This window comes from Ciconia boyciana, chromosome 10 (assembly GCF_034638445.1).
Source record: "Ciconia boyciana chromosome 10, ASM3463844v1, whole genome shotgun sequence".
NCBI classification, from domain to species: Eukaryota; Metazoa; Chordata; class Aves; order Ciconiiformes; family Ciconiidae; genus Ciconia; species Ciconia boyciana.
In genome coordinates this window covers 39,005,367-39,028,903 of record NC_132943.1, presented here as the reverse complement: position 1 = coordinate 39,028,903, position 23,537 = coordinate 39,005,367, and the positions used below count along the sequence as shown (strand labels likewise).

Here is a 23,537-nt window from a genome sequence, read left to right as displayed (position 1 = left end):
GCAATTGTGGTGCTCCACCAGGATGGAGGAACGAGAGTTGGTTACCAGGGGCCCATGCCCTGAGGCGGCCCACTTGAAGGCACGCGCATCAGCTGCAGCCTGTCTCTCTCTGTCACATCGTCTCGCACCCACATGACTAACACTGTGTGACCCCATGCAAAGGCACACTAAGGAGAGTCACGTATCAAGGGAGAAGTAAGCTGAGAGCTGCATCTTATTCCAGCTTGCCCTGTGCTATAATGCCAACATAAAAAAGTTGGATGAAGAACATGCAGGTCCCCTGATGGGCAGATGTGCTAAACTGGCACTTGGGTTCTTCTTGAAAGAAGACAGCACATAAGCTTTAAATAACCTACTGAGAAACCAAGCCTCTAGGCTATTCATATCAGACATGAATAGTTGGACACACTCTTTGCAACACAGACTGAAAGTCTAAAAAGGGGATAAAGTGCTTTGTGAGAGAGGTCAGTGCTGTCCCTTGCTGTGTTTTCAAAACTTCTGGTCAGATCCTGCAGCTTGGCTTTACAGACAGTATCACCATCACATGTGGCAAAGACAGAGGAGTACACATAACTATAGCTCTTTTAACAGGTCTATTATCCAAATACAGAGACAGCCATCTGGCACAAATCACCTTCAGGGCTTGTACATGGTGTTTACCAGCTGTCAGAGGATCTCTTCTGAATGACTGATCAGCCAAGAAGAACATACCTAAAAGCAGTTCTTCCACTTCAGATTTGTACCTTGGATATCAAAAATTATTTAAAAGCCAAGTACATGCCAATGGCACAGGAAAAGCTCTGAGAAAAAATAGGACATTTGCATCCAAGGGCTGCATTAACTGGTAGTTTTCCACATTAAGTTGTCTGTTATCAGAACCAAATCCAACACACCTAGCCCTGGAGGAGAACACTCTTCCACAGCAACAGACGCTGCTGCAGGCGTAATAGGACTAATGATGTCCCAGCTCAGGAATACACATGGAAAGTTGTTGGTGACTTATTTGACAGAAAAAATGCATACTATGAGATTTGTTTGCTCAATTCCTTTAAAATTTCTTTTACTTGCAGTGGGAATGAAAGAAAACAAAGAATATCTCTTCTAAAAAAAAGATAATTCCTTTTATATGGCTGTTCTGACCTGAATATACTTGTACAGTCTTCATGTCTGAAGAACAGGTACTCCTCAGATGAACAACAGGAACATTAAGTTTGACCAAAACCAAAACAAATTTCACTTCAACCTGTCTTAGTCACAGAGCTTCACTTGAACAACTCCCTTATTTGCTAACTTTGTATCTTTCAAGGCCACACGCATTTTTTTTCAGCAAGATAATGCTTTAAATTACATTCACTGTAGTAAACACGTTAGACATTGTTGCCAACAAAGCAGGCACTGAAGGGAATACAGGTCCTCTCCAGCTGTAGCAATGACCTATTAACACTAGAAATCATAAAAAAAGAACATAAACAGGTGACTCAAAAGAGACTGTTCAACCAAACCAATTTGTAACAAAGCCCAAATGTCACAGGGTCCTCAGGTCGGGGCAGTAACACACTGTACCGGAACCCACTGACTTGGTGTCTTTAGATCATGCTGGCAAGACTTCTAATACAAGAGGGGTGGATATTGCTAGTGCTGGGTATGGCTGGGGGATACAGTGTTTACCAGTGGAACACAGAGATCTCTAGCAGTTTGGAGTCTCAAAGGAAAAAGTCTACCACTAACCACACAATAAGAGAGCAGGAGAGCTACTAATTCGGGAGAATTTATACCAAATAACATACGGCAAACCGTATCTCTCTCCTGAGTCATCCGTACTAGAGGTCAGGAAGGATGGACAGGCCATTTACTGGTATGGGAGATAACCATAGCAGAGAGAAAGCATCACCATGAAGAGGAGGAAAATCAGAATTAGAGACTCACCCTGTGCCTATGCCCACATGAGGAATGGAGGTGCAGGGACCAGACTGCGCTAGGAAGGGGTACACCACTGTCAACCCTGGCTATGCTGTGCCTCTGTAAAGTCCCATTAGGCTACTGTAAGAAAAGCATAATCCCAAACTGGAAACAGCTTCTAGAAAGAGGCCAGCAATGCATTTGCACTCTCTGCCCTGCTGCAGTACTCTGTTTTCTGCAAGCACATGCAAAAAAAAATCATAGTTCTTAATGCCCAATTTTTTACAACCACACTTCTTCCCAAAAAACTGATATAAAAAATGTCAATCTGTTTGCCACTGTCTGTTTGAGGCATTTCCTGATCCCAGGAACTGATACTTGAAACCTGGACAAAGTTTGCTTTTCTGTGGCTTAGGGCAGGATCTACCATCTCTTGGCTCCCTTATCACTTTACCCTGTGCGAGGGTGGTGGGATATGTCCTGCCAGATCTTCTTGCTGCAACAAAGCCGCCAAGACTGTAAACGGGGTGACCAGGGCATTCCCGGGAATGCGAATCTCCCTATCAGCCTCCCGCCTGCTAACAGACCCGAGACCAAGGTGCTGGGCTCACCCTGGAGCCTATGCCAGCCCAAGGAGGGCAATCCCTAGGAGGCTCTACCTGACGGGACCTCATAGGCATGCCCAAATCTTACCTCTGGGCACCCAGATTCAGTAATCCCCAACAAACTCTGTTTCACTTCTTTCCTCTCAACTGCCCCTGCATGGCTCCCTCCTGCCTACTCTGATATCATATGAGATTAGACGCCCAAATGAAAAAATAGTACAAGTTTTCAGGCTGCAACTGATTTTGTAACACGGGTGTTTCTGGCTGTAAGTACAGACAGACAGACAACTCTCTGCATTGCCAGTATGTCACATTGAAAACACGTAAACCCTTCGAGAGGCAAGGCTCCTTTCAGGCAAGCCCATCTATAAGAATAGCTATTCCTGTAGTGCCATCTTCTGGCTCAGGGTGTAGGAACGCTATAGCTGGAAGCGGGACTGATCAAAAGAAAGGTGTTTTTTAATCTGTTAAAAAACATTACAACAGGTTTAGACTATGGATCAATATAACGAAACACCCAAACCACGGGAATTCTCTCAACAGATTATGTACAATTCATCTCCGAGTAAATTATTAGTTTTAAAATTACAAGATTTTGAAAAATATCTTCTGGGACACTCTGCTTTGCGTTTAGAGCCATTACAACCTTGCTTTTCAGCTTTTGTTTTATTTCTCAACAAACATCAAGGCTCAAAACTCACTTTTTGCTTATAATTTTTGTGCCATCTCATGACTCCAGAAGGTAACGCCTGAAGGTTCCCCAACACCACGTGGGGAGTGAGGAAAGCATAAAATCCCATTGATGGAGATCGTGCATCGTTTTAACCCAATCCTCATCACAATGACGATTGGTAACATCTATTTCCTAGTCAGTTTGTATCTCAGGGTTTTGTTGGTAAAGGAAGCAGACAGGAGCTCCTTTCTCAGTGAAAGATGCCCATCTACAGCTCAAAACTTTCCCAAACGATTGACTCAAGAGAGTATTATCCGTCAGGGCTGCGCCCTGTGCAGCAGGGCAACCACGCCAACCGAAGGGAGGAAGAACTACGAGCAGACTGTTAAATCTTTATCTGTTCCCCCACCTCCAGGCTCTCTCCATCCTTCGGAAGGCCCCTCTGCACATAATAATCACAAAACATCTTCTTTAGGGAAGCAGTCGTCCAAAATAAAAAAAAAACCCACCGACACCAGGAGGTCGTGGGGTGGTTTTCTCCCGGGGAGCGGCCACCGCAGCCGGGGGCCCGCGGGAGCAGCGAGCGCCCGTCCTGCCGCCAAAACGGCCCCTGAGGGGCGCTGCCGGGCCTGCCGCGGCCTTCCCCTCCCGCGCCGCCTGCAGCAGCCCTGAGGGGAGGGGAACTCAGGGTCCCCCCCCCGGTCCCTCGCCAGGGCGGGGGGCGTAAGGCCCCCCAAAAGCCGGCCTGCCGACCCGGGGAGGGGTGACAGCCCCCGCTGCTGCTAAGGCGTGAGGACGGAGCCATGGCAAAGCTAGGACCACACAGACAACGCTGAATACATAATCCCCTTCGTTCTGGCGGCCCCCTCGCCCTCCCTGGGTGCGCCTGAGTCGTCTTTGTTCGCGCTCCCCTCTATAACGTGATTTCAAAACTACACTAGAAAACTAATAATACGGATGTTTCACCATAATCCTGTTGTAAGCCCAGATGTATCAGACGGGACTTGTAACTGTAGGAAGGCGGGAGCAGGGATGACTACAGGGGTGTGTCTTGCGAGCGGCTTTGGCCAGCAGAAATCCTTCCACTCGCTACAAAGGGCGCGGAGAGGAGCAACGCTGACGGAACCGAGAAGCTGCCACTGAACGACCCGGAAAGAAAACGATAATAACAAATAAACATGACTAGCCACCAGGCCTCACAGCTCGGCGCCGAGCCGCAGCAACCATCGCGCCGCCCTGCCCCTGCCGCGGGTTTTAACGGCGCTGCCGCCCCGCCCTGCTCCGCCCTGTCCCGTCCCGCCGCGGCGCAAGATGGCGGCGCGGCTGCTGCGCCTGCGAGGGTTGTTGCGGGCCGCCGGCCCCCGGCCCTTCTCTGTCCAGGCCAGGTTAGCGGGGCGCAGGGCCGGCGTTGGTGGGCATCGTCGGAGGGGTGCGCCGGGCAAGGCGGGAGGTACCCGGGCGCCTGTGTCTGGGGGCCCCGCCGGGGCGCACCGGGAGGAGGGGCGTGTGCCCCTGCGTTCGGGCGCCTAAGGGGGGTGTATGTATTTGCCCATCTGCGTGGGGGTGGGTGCATACGTGTTGCTGGGGTTGTACGTGCTGTATGTACACATACATACACATATCTATAACTGGAGGGGTATGGATGTGTGCCCTGAGTACGTGTGGTGGGAAGGTTATAGGTATAGGCGTATATGTGTATACAGGCGTGTGTGTATATGCGTGCGCCTGTGCCCCCATTGCAGGAGGCGGCTGGGGTCTGGGTGAGCGGTTGGTGCCCAGCAGGTCTGGGAGCCCCCTGAGTGCCCTGGGCTGCGGCCTGTGCCCGGCAGCTCTGGGAGCCCCCCCGTGTCCCCGTGACGGGGCTGACCTTTGCTCCGCTTCCCGTCCGCGCCCGGGGGAGGCCGAGTCCCGTGGTGGCAGCAGGTGATGGGCCAGACGCGTCCTTGCCTGGGCTCCCCGGTCACCCGCGGGCCTGTGGCAGCAGGGCGCTTGGGCTCGGGGAAGGGGGTTTTCGGGGAGCAGAAACACAGGAGCGTGCTCACGCCTCCTCTGGCCTTCGAGTTGTGTCTCCTAGGGCTGTGGCTGGCGTGAAGGAGCAGCCCTGTGTGCCATCTGGGCTGTGAGCTGCAATTAAACAAAAGGGGGGTCTTAAATAAAACTCAATATCATCCTAAACAGCTTTAAAAATAAGGTGGAGCTTTTGGGAGAGTCACTGTGTGCCTAGCACAGGAAGCCTGTGTTTGAGAGTACAAAATATTGAACAAGCAAGTTGCAGTAGCCCATTTCTTCCAAATATCACCAGAAGTAAACAGAGTCTGTGTTTCAGGGGCATTTAATCCTTTGCACCAGGAAGAGCGTGAGTAACTTAATGTGGCAATAAATAAAGACCTTTGTCTCTGTAACGCAGTAAATAAGTGTACGCTCAGCTCAGCTAAGCTCTGTGGGACTACACACGTTTACTGTGCTGTGCTGAGAAACGGGTGCTGAGGAACTGAGGAGAGACGAACAAAATAGCTTGAGAAAGAAACAGCAAATGCCTTTTCCATTTAATATAACTCAGCTCTGTATTTATAATTTCTGATGTTTTGTGGCAATAAAATAAAAGCAAGTCAAATAACCAAATGTGCAAATGTAAGAAGTGAATTTTCATTTCAGCCCTAAACCAGTATGTTGTCCTTGACATTCTAAACCCCTACGAAAGCTTTAACAAGCCTTCCTTGTTATTTTGTAATTACACTTTCCTTCTGTGGTTTCAACTACTGGCATTTAACCACTGTTCCAGTTTTTATTTTTTGTTAAAGAAGCATTTTTTATGTATGTTTTTATCAGAGTTTTCGAAGGATTAGGCTTCCTGTACAACAAAATACTGAAAGTTAGAAGGAATTAGTATTATTTTCAAGGTTAGAACTATGCAGATATATGTGATAATGCAGAGTATAGTATAGCCCTCAGAGTGTGCAAATCCATGTTATACTCGCTTTTATTTTGAGTGTGTGAATTTTCAGTGTCACGCATTTGCAATATTGGGGCTTTTGGGGGCATGTACAGAATGAACAAAACCCACAAAAAGTTTACTTGTTCAGAAAGTTACCTCCTTGGTTTACATTGAGCTGAATTGCATTTTGGAGGTTGTATGGTGGGGGGAGAAGGCAGTGATGATTTTTAGTATCTCTAATGAACAGAAACTTTATCCTCTTACCTATGTATGTATTATTGGTTTTAATTTATTTGAAGCATTAAGGACAAACCAGTCTTACTTTACCTCCTTTCTCAGCCCAGTGAAGTACAGTGTATGCTAGGTCTTTATATTTATTGTGGCTATCCTTTGGACCTAATAATGTGCTAGACTTGGGATGTGAACTATGTCTAACAGCACAGGTGTTTCCTTTCTTTTAAAAGGGTTGTGTAAATGGGGGTGCCTGTGTCCTAACAGGTGCTTTCACTTGTCTTTTTTTAGTTCTCTGCAAACTGAACAGCATGGCACGAAGCGCCCAGAACCATCTTCTGCTAAAAGTTTGATTGATATAGGAACTCGGAGGATCTTCTCATCAGATCATGATATCTTCAGGGAGAGTGCCAGGAAGTTCTTTCAGGAAGAAGTGCTGCCTTTTCACGCAGAGTAAGATACCTTTTAAACATTCTGGTTTGAAAATAATACGCATTTTTTCCCAAAAATGCTTTTTGGGGTGTTACTCTTAATATGACAGGATAAACAGGATATTTGTTTTCATTTACAAGCTTTGTATTTCCAATTTACTCAGTTAAAACAAACCTGCCTATGAAAATCATCTGTAAAAAAAAAAAAAAAAAATCACACATAATCAAAATTCATTGCATTCTTTGAGCTCCAGTGTAGGCAATCTGGCATCTTCGTCTTAGGCCTATGAGCAGACAAATGCAGTTTGCAGAGTTGCAGCAAAAATATCCCTGCTTGTAGGTATTAACTCTGATACTGATGTCTTGGGGGTAGAGTTAGGGAGACAATTGAGTTGCCACGCTATTGTACTGCTGTCATCCAAAAAGCATTAACACTGTGTCTAGGTTACATTGCAGTAGATTTTGTAAATACAGTACACGTAGGATGGTAAGATGGATTATGTATTACCAAGCAACTTGCACAAAATATCTTTGTTTAAATTTCTGTCTTTTTTGCTTCTGTGGAAATATGTGTCATCTTCTGCACAGAGTAGAAGCATCATACTTCCATTGAACTAGAGCTGGAGGGTGTTTTTCACCCATATTTTAGCTATATCAAATCATGTTGTAGTTGGAGAAAGAAAATAAATGAACTCAGAACATGTTTTTGAACAGAAAGTGTTAAGCTGCAGTAGTGTCTTAAGCAATTTTACTTTACTTGAAAAACATTCCTGCAAAAACACTGGGGGGTAGTGAAGGGCTTATTCTTAAATCGCACTGCTAGATGAGTTTTCTGATACAGTTCACAGTGTGTATCCACAAACAGTTGAGATGGCACAATTGAGTGGGTGGGGTGTTGTGGCTCTGGGGCAGAAATGAACAGCAGGAGGCAATGAAAACAGCTTACATCAGGGTTGTTGTCAACTATTTTTTTTTTCATCCTCAAACTGTGACCTCAAAGTAGTATGCTTTTCCACTGTACAATCATATTCTGTCCACAAAACCAGATGTTTTCCTTCGTCTTTTGTTAGAATGACTTCTAGTGCAGTTTTGTGAACAGGTACTGGCTCTGCTTGAGGTTACTCAAGATCCTGTTTGCTAGCTTGCTGACACAACTATTTGCAAGAGAGACTGGAACAAGTTGGACTTGTGTTCTTGCATCTCTTCAGTGACCTGTGAACCATTCTGTTCTTACACCTTCCAACTAAACAGGCTTCAGGCATAGTATATTAATTGGCAGGGCTGATGCAAAGAGACAAGTGTGGCATCAGTGAGTGCAGCTGTGGATTATTGTGAGGAGGAGAAGAAGCTTTTGTGATGGGTGAGGTAGACAAGAATGGCCCTGGAAGTCGCGGGGGGGGGGAGGAGAGCAAAGATGATCACGAGAGAGATTTGTTGAAGATTTCCAGTGTAGGAGTGAAAGCTCTGGGGATGAGCATAAATGTGTAGGATAAGATACTTGATTAACTGGGTAAAGTGCTATGGTATAGTTCTGCTGTGCGCAAGTGTGTCAGAGGAGTGTCTCTGATCTAATCTGTCTACCATATAATTTTAAAATTGTGGTTTTTTTTTTTTAAAAAGATAAATTAAAAAAAAGGTATGCTGTGCCATTAATGGCCATCCAACTTTCTGGTGAGTTGGCAAACTCCATAGAGGCACTATTTTTCCAAGAATAAGTGATCCCTGAGGTGTTAAAGTCTGCAAACTGTCAGCAGATAAGTCTCAATTGTCTGTTTACAAACTTGAAACCACCTTACAGCAGTAATTTACCAAGATATAGTACTAATTTGTAATAAGTGCACAGGGACTGCTTTTTATGTAAAAGTTACTATGTGTTAATGCTTGGTTCTTATAAAGCAGTTGTCATTGGTAGAGTTGAAATCTTTCACGTAAGATACTGATGTGTTACACCCATTTTGTACGTGGGTAAAATGGAATGTCAGGAAGATACAGACCTGCTGGTGATTATCCAGATGGTTGTGGCTAAATCTCCTAAATCTTGTTCTGGTACTCAGATCAGTAGGCAGCACTGCCTTTCAGAACAAGGCTTAGAGATGTCAGGTTATATGTTGGAAGCAGGAGTTCAAACTTGTTACACAGTTGGTGCCCCTGTAATGCCAGTAGCATCTGTGCACTTGAATAGAAAACCCATTATTAAGCCATCGCTTCTTAGCTGGGAAATATAGCTGTCTGTGTACCCTTAACATTGTATGTTGTATGGAGACCAAAAGTCTCTTCCTATGCAGTGAAACCTGGCTGCAGGTGCTCTTGGGTGAAGCAGCAGCCATGACAAATAAACAGTAGCACATGGAGGATTTAATGTGTGACTCCATTCTTGTGTTCGTTTTGCAGATGGGAGAAGGAGGGCCAGGTGAGCAGGGAGCTCTGGGAAAAGGCTGGACAGCAGGGTTTGCTGGGTGTTGCTATTGCTGAAAAACATGGAGGCATTGGAGCGGATATTCTCTCTTCAGCTGTGGTCTGGGAGGAGCAGTAAGTACTAGATGGTTTAGGAAGAATTTCAGTGATATTATCAAGAGACTGTATGTTTTTCCATGAGATGTCCTCATTGTGGAATATGTTTGCTTACAGAAAATGTTGTTATCTTTCTCATGGAAAGGATAGTTTAGACACATGTAAATCCCTCCTGTATTAAGTATTCTGGGTGATTGTTTAAGTAACAAATGTCATTGTGCTCCACTGTTAGGACTTTGTGACTGGGGGAAGCATTTCAGTTAGTCTGGTAGGTTATACACTCATTTGGCTGTGAAATTACATTCTATAAATAACAGTACAAGTGCCACAAGTTCAGATTATGTCCGAGATGTCTGTGTGGTGGGGCTTTCTTCATTGTTGGGTCTGTTGTAACTGTGTAAAGTTCAATGTTTAAATCTCTGTAGTACTTCTGTTTGAACTTTTTTCTTTTTTTCCCCTCTCCCCAAGGATGTATGTTAACTGTACTGGCCCAGGATTCAGCCTTCATTCAGATATAGTCATGCCCTACATTGCAAACTATGGCTCTGAAGAGCAGATTAAACGCTTTATCCCTGAAATGGTTGCAGGCAAGTGTATTGGAGCTATCGCCATGACAGAACCTGGGGCTGGCAGGTAAGCTAAATACTAAAACAATGGTCTTAAATCAGTAAACAGAACATAATGTTTTCAGTGAAAAAATTCCTGACCCTCCTGGTTGTATGGTCATCTTAGTGACTAGACAGTATCCTAGATTAGGTAGTACCTCAAAAACAACTGTTACTTATAGATTACTTTATTACAGCTTTGTTGTTTCAAGATCATCCCACTGTGGGCAAATATGCTTTGTATTTGCTTTTATGGTCCAAGTTTATAGTTACTAACTTGCTTGTCATGTGGACAGTTTTAATATGAAACGTAGTCAGTAGAAAATTACATACCTCGGCAAGGAGGGCTTGACTTTACTATTAGCTTTTGTTGTGGAACAGAACATCTCATTTTCCTTCCTCTGAATCCTTTCAAACAGAGAAATGTCCCTCCTTGCCCATCATTATTGAAGGGCAGACAGCACATGTTTGCAGTAGACACAGCTGATCTGACCAGTTTCCAAAACAGAGAGGGACAGGTGAAGAGCAAAACCTGTTGGTGGCATGCTTCTAGATGATCTTTAAGGTCCCTTCCAACCCAAATGATTCTATGATTCTATAGATGGTAGATGTTGCCAGTGGCTTTTTACAGAGCCTCCTCATCAGGGTGGAGCCTGCTTAGAGGGTGTGGTTTTGTCTGGTGTTTGTCATCTAAGCCATGTTGATGTAAGGGGATGCTGACCCGTTGGTGTCAGTGTTTGTATTACACCACCTTCCACAAGCAGATAGGTTAAAATGGGACCTCATGCTCTTGTACAATTGCATAGACTTATCCCTTGCTACAGCATGCTCGTGGTTTCTGCTATGCTCTCAGCCTTTTCACCATGTTTCATCATCCTTGTGTGCATTTTCACTGAGCCCTGGTATAAAATCTACCTTACTTTATACTGGATAGAATTCAAGATACAAATTGCAGCTTCTGGAATGGTTTCTTGAAGGACCTTTTGAATTCCGTTTTAGTGACTTGCAGGGAATACGAACATATGCAAAAAAGGATGGAAGTGACTGGATTCTTAATGGGAGTAAGGTAAGTGAACAGACATACATGCCACTCATAGGCTTTGGGAACTGAATGCATTTAGACAGTGAAGAATGTACACCGCTGTTAGTATCTCCCCCAGTCCTCTCACTTCTGTTTTTGTGGGTTATGTTGTGTGGGTTGGTTTGGTTTTTTTTCCCAGTTACTTTTTTTTTTTTTGGTAGGACTTAAGATATTTCTACTGCTGGCAATTTATGGACCAATTTATGGAAGGGCTTGAGTAGGTTCTTTTTGTAGCTCTTAAATAACCCTATCAAAAGGCCTATTTTCCCTTAAACTGGGAAGAAAAAGGAGGGGGAGGGGGGAAGCCCTGCATAGTATAAGCAGGACCAGGGCTGTGTTTTAGTACTGAGGTTGAACAACAAAAAATATATATACTACCACTGTGAAATGTTCTGTGGCCTGAGTGAAAACTTGTGTTGCCGCAATGCAAGCTGTGGAATGTATATTCAGGAGCCTGCTGGTCATGTTATGAGAAAAAAGCCCAACTGCATCAGATGCTCTGTGTGTGTTGTCAAGCTGTTGCAAAGCTGGCAGCATTAACCTCTTCTTTTGTTGCCATAATAAAAAAGCAAGAAGGCAGAAATCAAGTGTTCAAATGGAAGTGTGGGTTCAACAGAGGTTTTTTTTAAAGCTATGAAATGTCTTAATCTTCTCTTTCTTCCCCCCCCTTCTTTTGTACTCCTGCTGATAACATGGTACTGATAGACCTTAGCAGAATTTCAAGTGGAGAGAATGTGTGCAAGCAAATATGTATGTACAGGTGTTTAAAAGGATACTTGCTCATGCTGCACAGTTGAAGCCAAGCAGGACAGGTAGCTCATTCCTTTTGCTCGAGTTAAGATGGATCATTTTGGCAGGTTCATGCGTCATTTTGCGGGATTATAGTAAGCAGTTGTGACAAGAAGCCATTGATAGTTTTGCATGTTATACCTTGCTAATTTAATTTCTAGAAAAGAGAACCTCTGTGTTCATTTAATATCTACATATTCCTTCTTTATCATAGGACAGACAAAATAAACAGATCTGTGCATTCTTTAACTTCACACTTCTAACCCACGCAATACTTCTCAAACTAATTCGTACTTCAATAGACCTTGTTCCGAAACACTTAATTCAGAAAGCTTAAAGCTTAAAATTTTTCTGGACACTTAAACCTTGCCTTTCAGTTCACCTGTGAAAGTGTCAATGCAAGTTTTTCTTTCTGCTGCTTGATGATCTCTTGTAACTTCTATCCACCTAGCTTGTTGCTGTACTCCAAGTTGCATTTTTTTACAGGTATTCATCACTAATGGTTGGATGAGCGATGTAGTGATCGTGGTTGCAGTTACAAACCGGGAGGCCCGATCTCCTGCTCATGGGATCAGTCTTTTTCTGGTGGAAAATGGAACAAAAGGCTTTATCAAAGGACGCAAGCTGAACAAAATTGGCCTGAAAGCTCAAGTGAGTTCATACAATCCTTAACATGTAGTAGACTTGGAGGAAGTCTAAAACCACTTAATGCCTGGCATTAGCTCAATAAGTATAAAACGGAGCTGTGGTTCTATTCTAGTTCTTGGGCTTTAGGGCACAAACGATATACATGCAAAGTACGTATGCTGAGTTTGCCTATGGAAGCCTGAAGCATGTGATGTGCAAGGAGAGGTTGAGGAAGCTGGATTTCTTCACTCTGAAGAAGCCTGGAAGGACAGGATCTTATTGGTGTCTTTAGCTACCTAATGGTTGGCTGTAAAGATGGTGGAGCCAGATTCTTCTTAGAGGAGCACAGTGAAAGGCACAGTGGCAAAGGACAGAAGTTACATTAAGGAAAATTCTAAGTAGGTATTAAGAAAAAAAAAAATCACCATAAAAGTGATACGATACTGGAACAGGGGCCCAGAGAGGTTGTGGAGCCTTCATCTTTGGAGCTTTGGAAAGCATAAGTGGACAAGGCCTTCAGCTGCTTGCTTTGCTGGAGCTGCTTTGAGTAGGAGATAAACTAGATGAACTCTGGAGGACCCTTCCAAGCTAAATGATTCTATGATTTCAAGTTGAAGTGTATAATAGCAAGAAAAAAATGGGGCAAAAGAAGTGGAATGAAGAGATGAGAATGTCAGGCTATAAACTGTTGGATTTAAAATCCTCTTAGGACACAGCAGAGCTGTTTTTCGAAGATGTACGGTTGCCAGCCAGTGGCTTGCTTGGGAAAGAGAACAAAGGCTTCTATTATCTGATGGCAGAGCTCCCTCAGGTAAGAGGAATGTGAGTGTTTGCTGCCTGTAGGAAGAACGCAGAGACAATTCTTGTCATTGCAAGAATCTGCCTGAGTCTTGAAGATTATGTATCGAGGGGAGCCACCTTGGGCTCAGAATCGGGATGTGTGTAGGCAACATTGTGTTGATACTGCTGCTTTTTAACTGAAGTACACAGTTCCTAGTGTTAAAAGTGCAATTCTTTGGGCATTGATAAAAATGTTGATATCCTACCAGCTCAAAGCTAGTTCTCTTCTTCAATAGTCGGATGGTTGATTAACCTGAGCTTAGGGTAGTGTACTTAAAAGAACATACCACAGTTTTCTTGTATACTTCTAGTGTGGAACCACTTTGCTTAGTAAATTAAATATAGCTTGAAGGTCTCTGATGCATTTGGCATTCTCTTTAGAGAAACAAGCAAGCACTGCTATTCTAGTTCTTCTACCAGTAGAAGCATATTAAAGATATAAGGAACTCCTTCTTTGTCCATATAGCAAAGTAAAGAAATTGTTTAATTGCCAGAATACCTTGCTTTATTACTTAGTTTATGAAGCTTTGGAATTATTTGGGAGGACAAAGAGGCAATGTGGTTTTTCAAAATGTGACTTGTGTTTGGTCAAAACTATGTATTTGCCTCATCTGGTAGGAATCACGTTTATTTAATTTTATACTGTGAGTATGAAACCTGATCAAAGGAAATCTTTTACTGCTTTAAAGGAATAGATGCACTCATGAAGAGGTTCAATGTGATGCATCAGATGATTTCAACCGTGCTAGAAGTAGCTGTTCTGTATTTAGTTTCTGTTTTTCAACTTTACGAGGAAGGAAAAAACAGCCAGGATTTTTTGTAGGTTTTGTTTTTCTAGAGGTGTCCTATTGAAATTGTTAAATACAGTTGTTGTTTAAACTGAGCAGTGAAAACCAATAATTGGAACAGAAATAAATGTAAATTTTTCAGTCAGTAAGAGTCCTGTGGTTGATTTGTAGCTATTTTTTGAGTAGTTGTGGTAGAACATTACCCCAGAAAAGACTTCAAAGTGAGCTTCAGGCAGCAAGGCATTTGTCCTACTCATTAATTTCAGTAATGCAGTGTGTCTGGTTTGATACTTAGTGTGACTGCTGCCCCCCTCCCTTAATGAACAACACTGAACATCTGTGTCCCAATTGTGCATCTGATACGGAGAAATGTAGGACTAATTCAAGGGGATTCTGTAATTTGTGTTTCAAAAGGAAAGACTGCTAATTGCTGATATGGCTCTTGCCAGTTGTGAATTCATGTTTGAAGAAACAAGGAATTATGTGAAGCAAAGAAAAGCTTTTGGGAAGACAATTGCACACTTGCAGGTGAGTTTGAACTGAGAGATTTGTATACAGATTCTAGTGTGCATTTGCTTTACATCTGTGCATGTGAAATAGTGAGCAAATTAAAAACACTGGGCTGTTTTCAAAGGACTATTTGCACAGGTTTCACTGTTGGACTGTGGCTGTCTGCCTCCATGCCCATCGTTCCTTTTTGAAAAACAAAAGTAATAAGAGAACCCAACACCCCAAAAGCCTTAACGTATGTATTTTACGATTCAGTTAGATACCTCCCAGCAGTGCTGCTTTTGGAAGTGAAATATGCAGGCAGAAACTATACTAGCTTTTTGCTGCTAATGAAAAATTGTCTTGTTGCTCTTAGGCTTGCATTTTACTGTCAGAGGCCCTAATCGCAGGGTCTGTTACACCTGCATGTATTTCTATATCTGCCTGGAATCCTACAGACTGCAGAAGAGCTTGGTGCATGTGCAGGTACTGTGTTCCTCTGCACATGATGCATTGCAGAAAAATGAACTTTGAGGCTGAGGCTGGTGGGGGCTCCCAGGCAGTGACCTTGCTGCTTGAATGCCTGCAGAGGTGTTTGTATTCAGCTTTATGGGTATTGCAACGAGATTCCTCAGCTACCAGCTAGCTGGGTATTTAAGTGACTGCATATAAAACTCTTGGGTCATTCTCTGTGAGCATACCTCACTCCTGACGGTGGTAGTTAATTGTGTTTTGAGATGTTTATGCCTATGCTCTTTAGTTGCAGTCATAAAACAGATGTTGCTTTCCGCAGTATTGCGATGTCACAATTTTCCTGAAAACCACATTAGCTGTTAGGGCTGAAGCAGACCAAGCTCCTGCGTGTTTGGTTTATAGGATAGAAGTGACTCATATGGGTTGGAGGAGTTGGCTGCCTCTTTTTTGTTTTTTAATATACTTTTGAAATTAAAAAAAAAAATCCATTTCAAACTCTTGAGACTTCCTTTGTCAAAATCAAATCTTTAGTTTTTGTGAATAGCAGCAGAATTGGGCCCGTTAGAGGCTGGAATGCTAGGTATCTTTCAGGAAACTATGATCTTCATCTGTTTTTAAAGTTAACATTTGGAAATCCATAATTCCAGATGGAATTTAGTATGTGCAGTGTGCAGCTTTAACAAAAGTAATATATTTTACCTTTTTTTCATGTAGGTAAGGGATGCTTCCTAATTGTAGTAGCTCACTGTGCAGGGACCGCGAAAATAATCTTTTTAGGCTAACCCACTACAACCACCACGTGGCCAATAAACTTCATAAAGTATATTATTTTTGCCAAAATAATCCATTCTTGCATACCTTTTCAGTTTCCTTTTTGTTGCTGATGACTAAAATGTGCATAAATCAAAAATCCTTTCTAATTAGAGCCCTGCCTTGCCTAATTCATTTAGTCATGCCACAGTACAGTGTTCGAAATCAAATATTTTCTTTGTAATAATAGTAGACTGGTCAATTGTATTTATTGTCAAGAGAAGCAAGAAGACTTTGTATATACAATTTTAGAACTGTGAGATCAGAAAACTTTTGTTTCTGGGTGGTGGTTTTATCCCCTCCCTACCAGAATTACAAGAAGACAGTCAAATGCTTGCCTGGTCTGGTTTTATATAACCTTGGCAATGGATTTTACCTCTTCTATCTAGAAACTTTTCCAGTGTGACAGAACTCAGTGTTGGAAAACTTTCTGATAGTTAATCTAAAATTTCCTTTGGTTTTTCTTGTGTCTCTTTGCATATCACTTGAACTCTGAAGAACTGAATACATAGAAAAATGCATCCAATAGATGATGAAATGTTATTAGTAAGTGGGGAAATTAGTGGCTCTACAGAGTGAAAGGACATGCCCCCACAAGGGGGAGCTGAGAGTGACAGAGCACCCAGTGCCTCCTACTCTGCGCTCTCTAGGAATTTGTTTTCTGGCTCTTGGGGTTTTTCTCTTAAGGTCATGTTTTGAGTTGGTTTGAGAAGTAAAGGGCAGTAATTTTCTGTAATAAGGTTGGTAAAGGTATAATTGTATGGGAAGTGAGTTGTCTTCCAATGTACAGAGCCAAAGTTGTCTGAAATGGTAATTTCTAACAGAAATCCTTTCCGAAAATGCTCCATTTTCAACTTCAAATATCACTTAAAAACTGTACTACTTCTGCTCTTTCTTTCCTCTGCCTCCTCTATCCACTTCCAAAATAAGACGGTACAGCACAAGTTGGCAGAAATGAAAACGCAGATTTGTGTGGGCCGAGCTTTTATGGACAACTGTTTGCAGCTTCATGCAGATAAACGTCTGGACTCCCCCACAGCTTCTATGGCAAAGTATTGGTATGTGGTTAAAGTAATTTGGAAGTGTTACTTGCATGATCTTGACAGGAGTCTAATGATAAAAACACTGAACTGTTCAGATCTAATTAAAAGATAAAATTACTGTCTGATTAATAATAACATTGTCAGCTTCTAATAGAGACCACTAGCTTTAACTTTAACTATGTAGTCAACAAAAATCTTAGTTACATGGAAAACTAGTGTTGGTTAAACAGATCAATTTCAAAATAGCATGCTTTTAAAGTAGACTTCCATTAATAACAAGATCAGGACTCAGCTTTAGCTTCAAGTAAAAGTGAGTACTTCATTGGTATTTAGACAAACATTTACATTTTACTGTAGCAAATTGTTGGGTGTGCTTTTAGTTTTGTTTGGGTTTTTTTTTTAAGGGGGGGGTGTTTGGATTTTTTTTAAAAGCATAGGTTTATTTGAAGCTCATATGATACTTTTTAGTTAATGTTACTTAGCAATAGCTGTTTGGCACAGACAGTTTTTGAAGCTATCTGGTTTGGGGAAGAAAAAGTTGGCTACAGCTATTGCTGTTACTGAGACTAAACAGTGCTTTCTTTTATTGGCCAGAACTCCTCCTCCCTCTCCCCATACTTGGTAGTGTTATCTGTTAACTTAGGTTTAACCAGAGAAAGCTGGATGAGTAGAAGCATCTAAGATAGTGGCACATGAATTTGTATAGTTTTATTTTGCTTGCAAAGGTGGGAGAAAAAAAGCACATCAGACCTGATCAAATAATTTTATGGAAGATGCACAAGTCTGCAGATTCTGGACTTTTAAAAATAAGTATAGAGGAAATGAGCAGAGAATACTAAGGGAATCCAGAGAGGATATTTACAATGAAAGGAAGGATTTTGATTGAGTGCTATTCCTGGCACTGATTACCTAGAAGTACCAGGTACATAAGCAGAGGCATTCAGTTTTGAGGAGGAAACAACTAGTGTCAGCTCAGATGTAGACTTACTTCCTCAACAGATTTCCCAAAGCAAGGCCTTTGAAACTCCCCCACCCTCCCAAATGCTAGTGCCACGCTTTGTGGTGGATTTCCCTTTTCCCTAAGGGAGTCCCCGTGGCTCCCTTTCATAAAACTCTCTTACATGGTCTAGAAAATGCTTGAATGTAGAATTGTTTTATTCCCTACTGTTTCAGGAGACTATCTCCAGTTAATTTGGCTTCAAACCTTTTGTACAGTCAATGACTTGAGTTGAGCTATGAAGAATTTTAAAACTTAAGTTTGTGCATCTTTTTTCTGATATCTGATGAAAGGTCTCTAGGTCTTATTTTTGTGGTGACAGGTTGTATTATGTAGCTAAATTAATTTGAAAGTATATTTAGGAAAGACAGTTGTGGTAACTCACCATTGCAGATTTAAAGTTGATATAATAAACTGTAAGGATTTAACTGGACAGGGCAGGGGGGTTGTTTGGAGACGTTATTCCATGAGAAGCAATTGACTTGAATCGTCATTTTCTTTACTTCTGTTGCCACTCTGAAAGTTGAATGTTTAGAAGGTGGTTTTGATGTCTTTCAACTTTAGTTTGAACTTCCAGTGCAGTTAAAATCGCATGGGTTCTTTCATCTAATTTTCATCGAGTGTTTGAAATAACATCAAGTATGTAGCTTTCCAAAAACTGAGATACAAGACATCAACTGTAAATGGTGTGTTAGCTGCCATGTTCTAGAGGGAAGGGTCACAAAACAAAATGCTTTTAAAGATTATTTTTTTTCAGATCATGAAATAATTTAATATTTTGCAGTGGGCACTCCTGTTTAAGAATTACAGTATTCCTTAGAATTGAAAACTATAAAATCTGTTGAGGAAAATAAATTATCCCCAGGTGATGGTTATATTCAAAGAGAATCCTGGTGTGTTGCTGGGGGGGGGGGGGGGAAGCCTGTAGTACTGTTAATTTTTATGGCACAGCTGGGGATTTGATAAGAAAAGAGACTATATCGACCTACTTCACAAAAGAAATCTCTTGGCCTGTGAGAAAGGTAAACAACCTTGTCTGTTTTGAAAGCTTTACTTCTCTGAAAGCTCTTCCATAAGGAGAACAAATCTTAAATACTGTTCAATTTAATGTATTAATTTCTTACCAATTGTGCAGGAAGAAAAAAAGTCCCTCATAAGAGAAAGTATTTTAATGGCCATCACTTAAGATCAGTTATATAGAGTAAAAAGGTTGGTTATATTTTTGTCTTGCTAACTTATCTGTATCTCTAGTAATGTTTCACAGCATAACATCCTTCTAAAAAACAAATTTCTTTTTGACCATTTAAGGTCTTCTGATCTCCAAAACAGCATAGCTACTCAGTGTGTGCAACTGCACGGAGGATGGGGGTACATGTGGGAGTATCCAATTGCAAGGTAAGTGTAACATTTCAGACTTGAATGATGAAAGATTACCAGCAAAGTAAAATGAGGCACTTCCTTTAAGTCTACTTGTCAGTTGTTTTGTGTTAGTACTGATTTACTGTTCCTTTTCCCATCATGTTTATTGAAAAGCAATCCACTCTATGGATGTCTGCAGGAAGCCTTTGTTTTGATTCTCCAAATAATTCATAAGCTGTTAAACAATTATTATCCTATTTTTAACAAAATAGAAGTTGCTTTTCTAGAAGAAAATGTTAATTGAAAAACCAGAGAAGCAATGTACAAATAAAAATGAGGGGAGATAGTTTGTATGTTTCATCTGAAATTAAATGCATACATATGAAGGAAAGAAAACACATTGGTCAGCCTAAATCTTTTGTAATACCACAAAATAACAAATTGCCTAATCAAGAGTGTGACTGGCTACGTTCAGCTTTTTACACCTTTTTAAATGAAAAAGCTAAGAGATTTATTTAGACAGAAGAATTTGCCATTCCCAATTTTTTTGCTTGCTTTATTCATTTAGGGATGTGTGGGGTTTTTTTTAGATTTCCTTGTACATTGTCTGTGAAGATTTGTTTCCTTTTATGTGTATGCCATTTGCCACACTAATATAAGTAGAGCTTTTGGTGTTTTTTGTTGTGTGTTTGTTTTTTTTTTAAAAAGGGGGTAATCTGATAGTAGAAATAGCAAAAACAGGACTGCTGTGCACTTGTAAGCAGATAACTTAAACTAATGTTTTTAACTGACTAGGTTTCGGATTTTCTATTCTAAATACATTAAGAGTATGAAATGTTGCTTTAAAATAACTTTTTACTGCATGTTTTTAATGAGTGCAACTTCTGAGTGTTCTGCACCCTATCTTAGCAAATAGGAAGGCCAGCAAGCACTGTTCAGGGTGTCCTCGAACCCCTGCTTATCTGTGTGTGCAGTAATTGTCCATACAGGGTTTTATTATCCCCGTGGTTCAGCAACATGCGTGCTTCCAGAGAATGCCGCATTGCTCCTGGGCTGCTCTCTGTATAATGAAGCAGAATTAAGATGGAAAAGCACACTGTCATCGTCCTGTGTGCTGTCACCAGCTGTGCATGTGCTGGGGTCAGTTCCAGCATGGGGATGGAAATGGTTTGGCTGCGTGCAGCTTCTCGGCTGCTGGCCCAAATGGAGCTGGAGCTGGTGTCAGCAGAAGGCTGTAGCCAGCTGACGTGAAACCAGTTGGCACTTTCTTTTCCTCCCAAGGTGTTTGAGTCCTGCCTCAAAGAAAGAACTGACAGCACCACTAGCAGTCCTCTTGACAGGATCAGACAGGCCAGGGCATTAGAGCAAATTACCGTGATAACTATCAGTTTGGCTTTGCAGGAGTAGTTTTTTCACAACAACGAGGCACCTGGGCCTTGCAGTTCATGCAGGTGTGCTGTTCTGCAGGGTGTGTGTGGTGGGTGAATGGGGGCTCTGGTGTCTGGGGTCAAGTTAACGCTCAGGTGATGTGAGGAAAGGAGGGAACAAGAATTGGGGGGGGGGGGGGGGGCAAGTGATAAGAATCTGGTTTTATAGAGCTTTATTTTATTTTTGTTTAGTATGGGGGGATAGTGGAGGCTTTACAATGTAAACAAAAAAACAGGAAAGAGGTACTGACCAAATTCCTAGTTTGGCACAGTACCTTGGAAAGGTGAAATATTTTAGGTAGCTGAAACCTCTTTGAAAATGCAAACCTCTTTAAAAATGGTGAGTAGCACACTTTGAAAAGAGGGATCTTCAAAGATAAAACTTGATAACTTTTCCTTTTGATTGTATGTCCATTCTGATGAGTTGTTTTTAACCTTTCCTTTTTTGTTGTTGTTGGTTTGTTTGTTGGTTTTTTTCCCCACCTCAGAGCTTTTGTGGATGCCCGTGTTCAGCCAATCTATGGTGGTACCAACGAAATCATGAAAGAGCTTATTGCTAGAGACATTGTCAGTGACAAGTAGGGCAGATGCTCACTACTTTGGAGAGCCTTCCAGAATCCTTTTATGTTAATATATGGCATAAAATCAGGCATCAGAATGTAAGTAAAATAAATGGTGCTGTATCATATTATTTCAAGGAAGTGAAACTATTTTAAAATAGTGTTAGTAACAACAGTGTGCTGGTATGCAGGATATTTAATGAACTTTCAATTTAAATATATTTGGACAACACAGAGTAATTCTCTGGGTTCCAAAAGTTCTGGTAGTGAAAGGCAATTTTTGTGTCTGGAACACTATGGGTAGCTTGGTCTTTCAGACCTGATGCCATTGTATTGTATCCAACCCTTGCTTTTCGGAATCAAATCTCTTCTCCAGAGACGCCACGTTCTTAACAAATGAAAGTTAAATGTTAATATAACTTGGAATTTGGATTTCCACTTGACAAATATCTCTGTGGTGAAGTAGAACTTGAAACTTTTGCTACTGTTACTGTACACCTGCTTACTGCGCAGCAGCCACCCGCTTGTAGGGGGAGGGGATGTACGACTGACCTCTATGTTTACATGTAATCCAGAATATGCCTTAATTTAATTACTTTGTTCAAATAAATATGATAAAGCATTTCTATGCAATCTGGTGGTTGTCTGCGTTACTTCAAAGCCCCAGGGAGAACTGGGACACTTCCTCTGTGCCCGTATTCACCTCAGGGCTTTGATGGGGAGTTGCGAGAAAGGGAAGGTGACGCTGGTGAATGTTTTCAAGTATTTCCCAGTGCTTATCCCCAATAAAAATACTGAAAACTATTTTTGGGGGGGGTTATTACTACTTCTGCATACGGGGGGTTATATCCTCACCTCCCCTCACCACCCCGGCCGGCAACGGGGACGCGCCCCCGCGCGCCGCCGTCCCCCTCCCGCCGCGCCCCTTGGAGGCGCGCGCGCGGCGGGAGGGCCCTCCCCGCGTCAGGCGCCCCGCCAATGGCGGGCGGCCGCCCCCGCGCCGAGCCCCGCCCCCGGGCGCGGCGGATTGGCCGCGCTCCGCCCCCGAGCGGCGCGGCCCCCTCCCCCTGCGCGGGGAGGCCCCGCCCCGCCCGCCGAGCTGCGCTTTAGCTGGGCGCGGACTGTTCAACAGCGGCAGTGGGAGCCGCGCCGGGCGCCGCGCCGCGCGGGCTGGAGGCGGCAGCGCCGCTGTGGAGAAGCCGGCGGGCAGAGGCAAGCGCGGGGCTTCGCGGGGCAGCCGGGGGCGGGCGGCGGGGCCGCCGGCCGGCCGCCGCTGCGCGCTAGCGGGGAGCGCCGCGCTGAGGCGCGGTGAGGGGGGGGAAGAAACCGGGGCCGGGCGGCGGTTGGTTCCCGCGGCGGGAGCGGCGGTGGCGCCGCCGAGCGCTGGCGCGCATGCGCGAGGAGGAGACTGGGGTGGGGGCGGGGCGGGGGGGCTAACGGTCTGGGGGCGGGGCGGGGCCGGGATGCTGAGGCGGGGGCGGGACCCGGGCGCCGTGGGGGGCGGCCCGGGCGCGTGGGGCGGGGGCGCGGCGGGAGCCGGCGGGCAGGGCCGTGCCGTGCCGTGCCGTGCCGTGCCGTCCTCTTGCCCCCTTCTACCGGCTCCCCCTGCAGCTCCCATGGGGGTTCCCGCTGTGTGAGCGCCGCTTTCCGCCTGCCCGGCCCTGGCTTCTGGCCGCGGTGCTGCCAGGCTGGCCTTGTCCCGCCTTGCCCGGGGTGCCGGGCGATCTGCGGGCGCGGGGTGCTTGTGCGGCGCCGGCGGGGAGCGTGGTATGGCTAGCTTCCCAGCAGCGCGGCGGAGTAGCTACATAGTGCTGTGCTGCCTTGTTCTTTTATTTTTAATGTTTGGGTCAGTAGATGGGTGGAAAGCTTTAGCCTGCATTTTCATGTGTGACTTTTTGTATATTTTTTTAAATTCCTGGGTTAAAACTTCTCTCTGATAATCAAGCTGAACGGATAGCCACAGATTCCTTTGCCTTCGAGTGACCCTGACCAAGTTGGCTTCCCAGACTACAGACCACTTACTCATAAAACTCAGTACTTTAGATAAAGTAGATAGCAAAGGTCTGGACAGCAGCTCAGATCCAGGTGCGTCCCTCAGCCTCCGTTGAGATTTTCTGTGTGGTCTTGAGCAAGTCTTTTAATTCACTTTCTGCATCAGCTCCCTGGTTGCAAAATGCTGAAGCATTTCCCAAAATAAAATGTAGCGGTGGCTGAGGTACTTGATACTCCTCAGCAATGGGGAGCAAAGTAACCAATTTAAAAAAAAAAAAAAAAAAAAAAAAAGAAAATGCAAACGACCGAAGTCTGCTTTTTGTCAAAGGGTACATATTTCCTTTTTGTGCTTAATTTAATAAAAAGGAAAT

The 23,537-nt window shown here is 43.4% G+C and overlaps 2 protein-coding genes across 8 annotated transcripts in view; both read left to right on the top strand.

Annotated features, from left to right (window-relative positions):
• Positions 1-4,385: 4,385 nt before the first annotated feature.
• On the top strand, positions 4,386-21,788 carry ACADL (acyl-CoA dehydrogenase long chain). Its single transcript, XM_072874867.1, has 11 exons — positions 4,386-4,562; positions 6,635-6,796; positions 9,166-9,303; positions 9,754-9,918; positions 10,890-10,956; positions 12,247-12,411; positions 13,097-13,198; positions 14,430-14,543; positions 16,719-16,846; positions 19,137-19,223; positions 21,103-21,788. The coding sequence occupies exons 1-11, from the start codon at positions 4,489-4,491 to the stop codon at positions 21,194-21,196; spliced, it is 1,296 nt and encodes a 431-aa protein (XP_072730968.1). The 5' UTR covers positions 4,386-4,488; the 3' UTR covers positions 21,197-21,788.
• Positions 21,789-22,284: 496 nt separating this feature from the next.
• KANSL1L (KAT8 regulatory NSL complex subunit 1 like) overlaps positions 22,285-23,537 on the top strand; it is a 69,336-nt gene continuing 68,083 nt past the window's right edge. For 2 of the 7 annotated variants that reach the window (XR_012044505.1, XM_072875484.1), the window contains exon 1: positions 22,367-22,386. The gene's annotated coding sequence lies outside the window, so the exon portion shown is untranslated. Of the gene's footprint in view, positions 22,387-23,537 lie in introns of all 7 variants that reach the window. The other 5 variants (XM_072875489.1, XM_072875488.1, XM_072875486.1 and 2 more) reach the window with 5 other exon arrangements.

Coding starts and splice junctions, on each gene's coding strand:
- ACADL (XM_072874867.1), top strand. CDS start 4,489: ATGGCGGCGCGGCTGCTGCGCCTGCGAGGGTTGTTGCGGGCCGCCGGC. Junction 6,797..9,165: donor GTGCTGCCTTTTCACGCAGA/GTAAGATACCTT, acceptor TTCGTTTTGCAG/ATGGGAGAAGGAGGGCCAGG. Junction 10,957..12,246: donor GGATTCTTAATGGGAGTAAG/GTAAGTGAACAG, acceptor ATTTTTTTACAG/GTATTCATCACTAATGGTTG.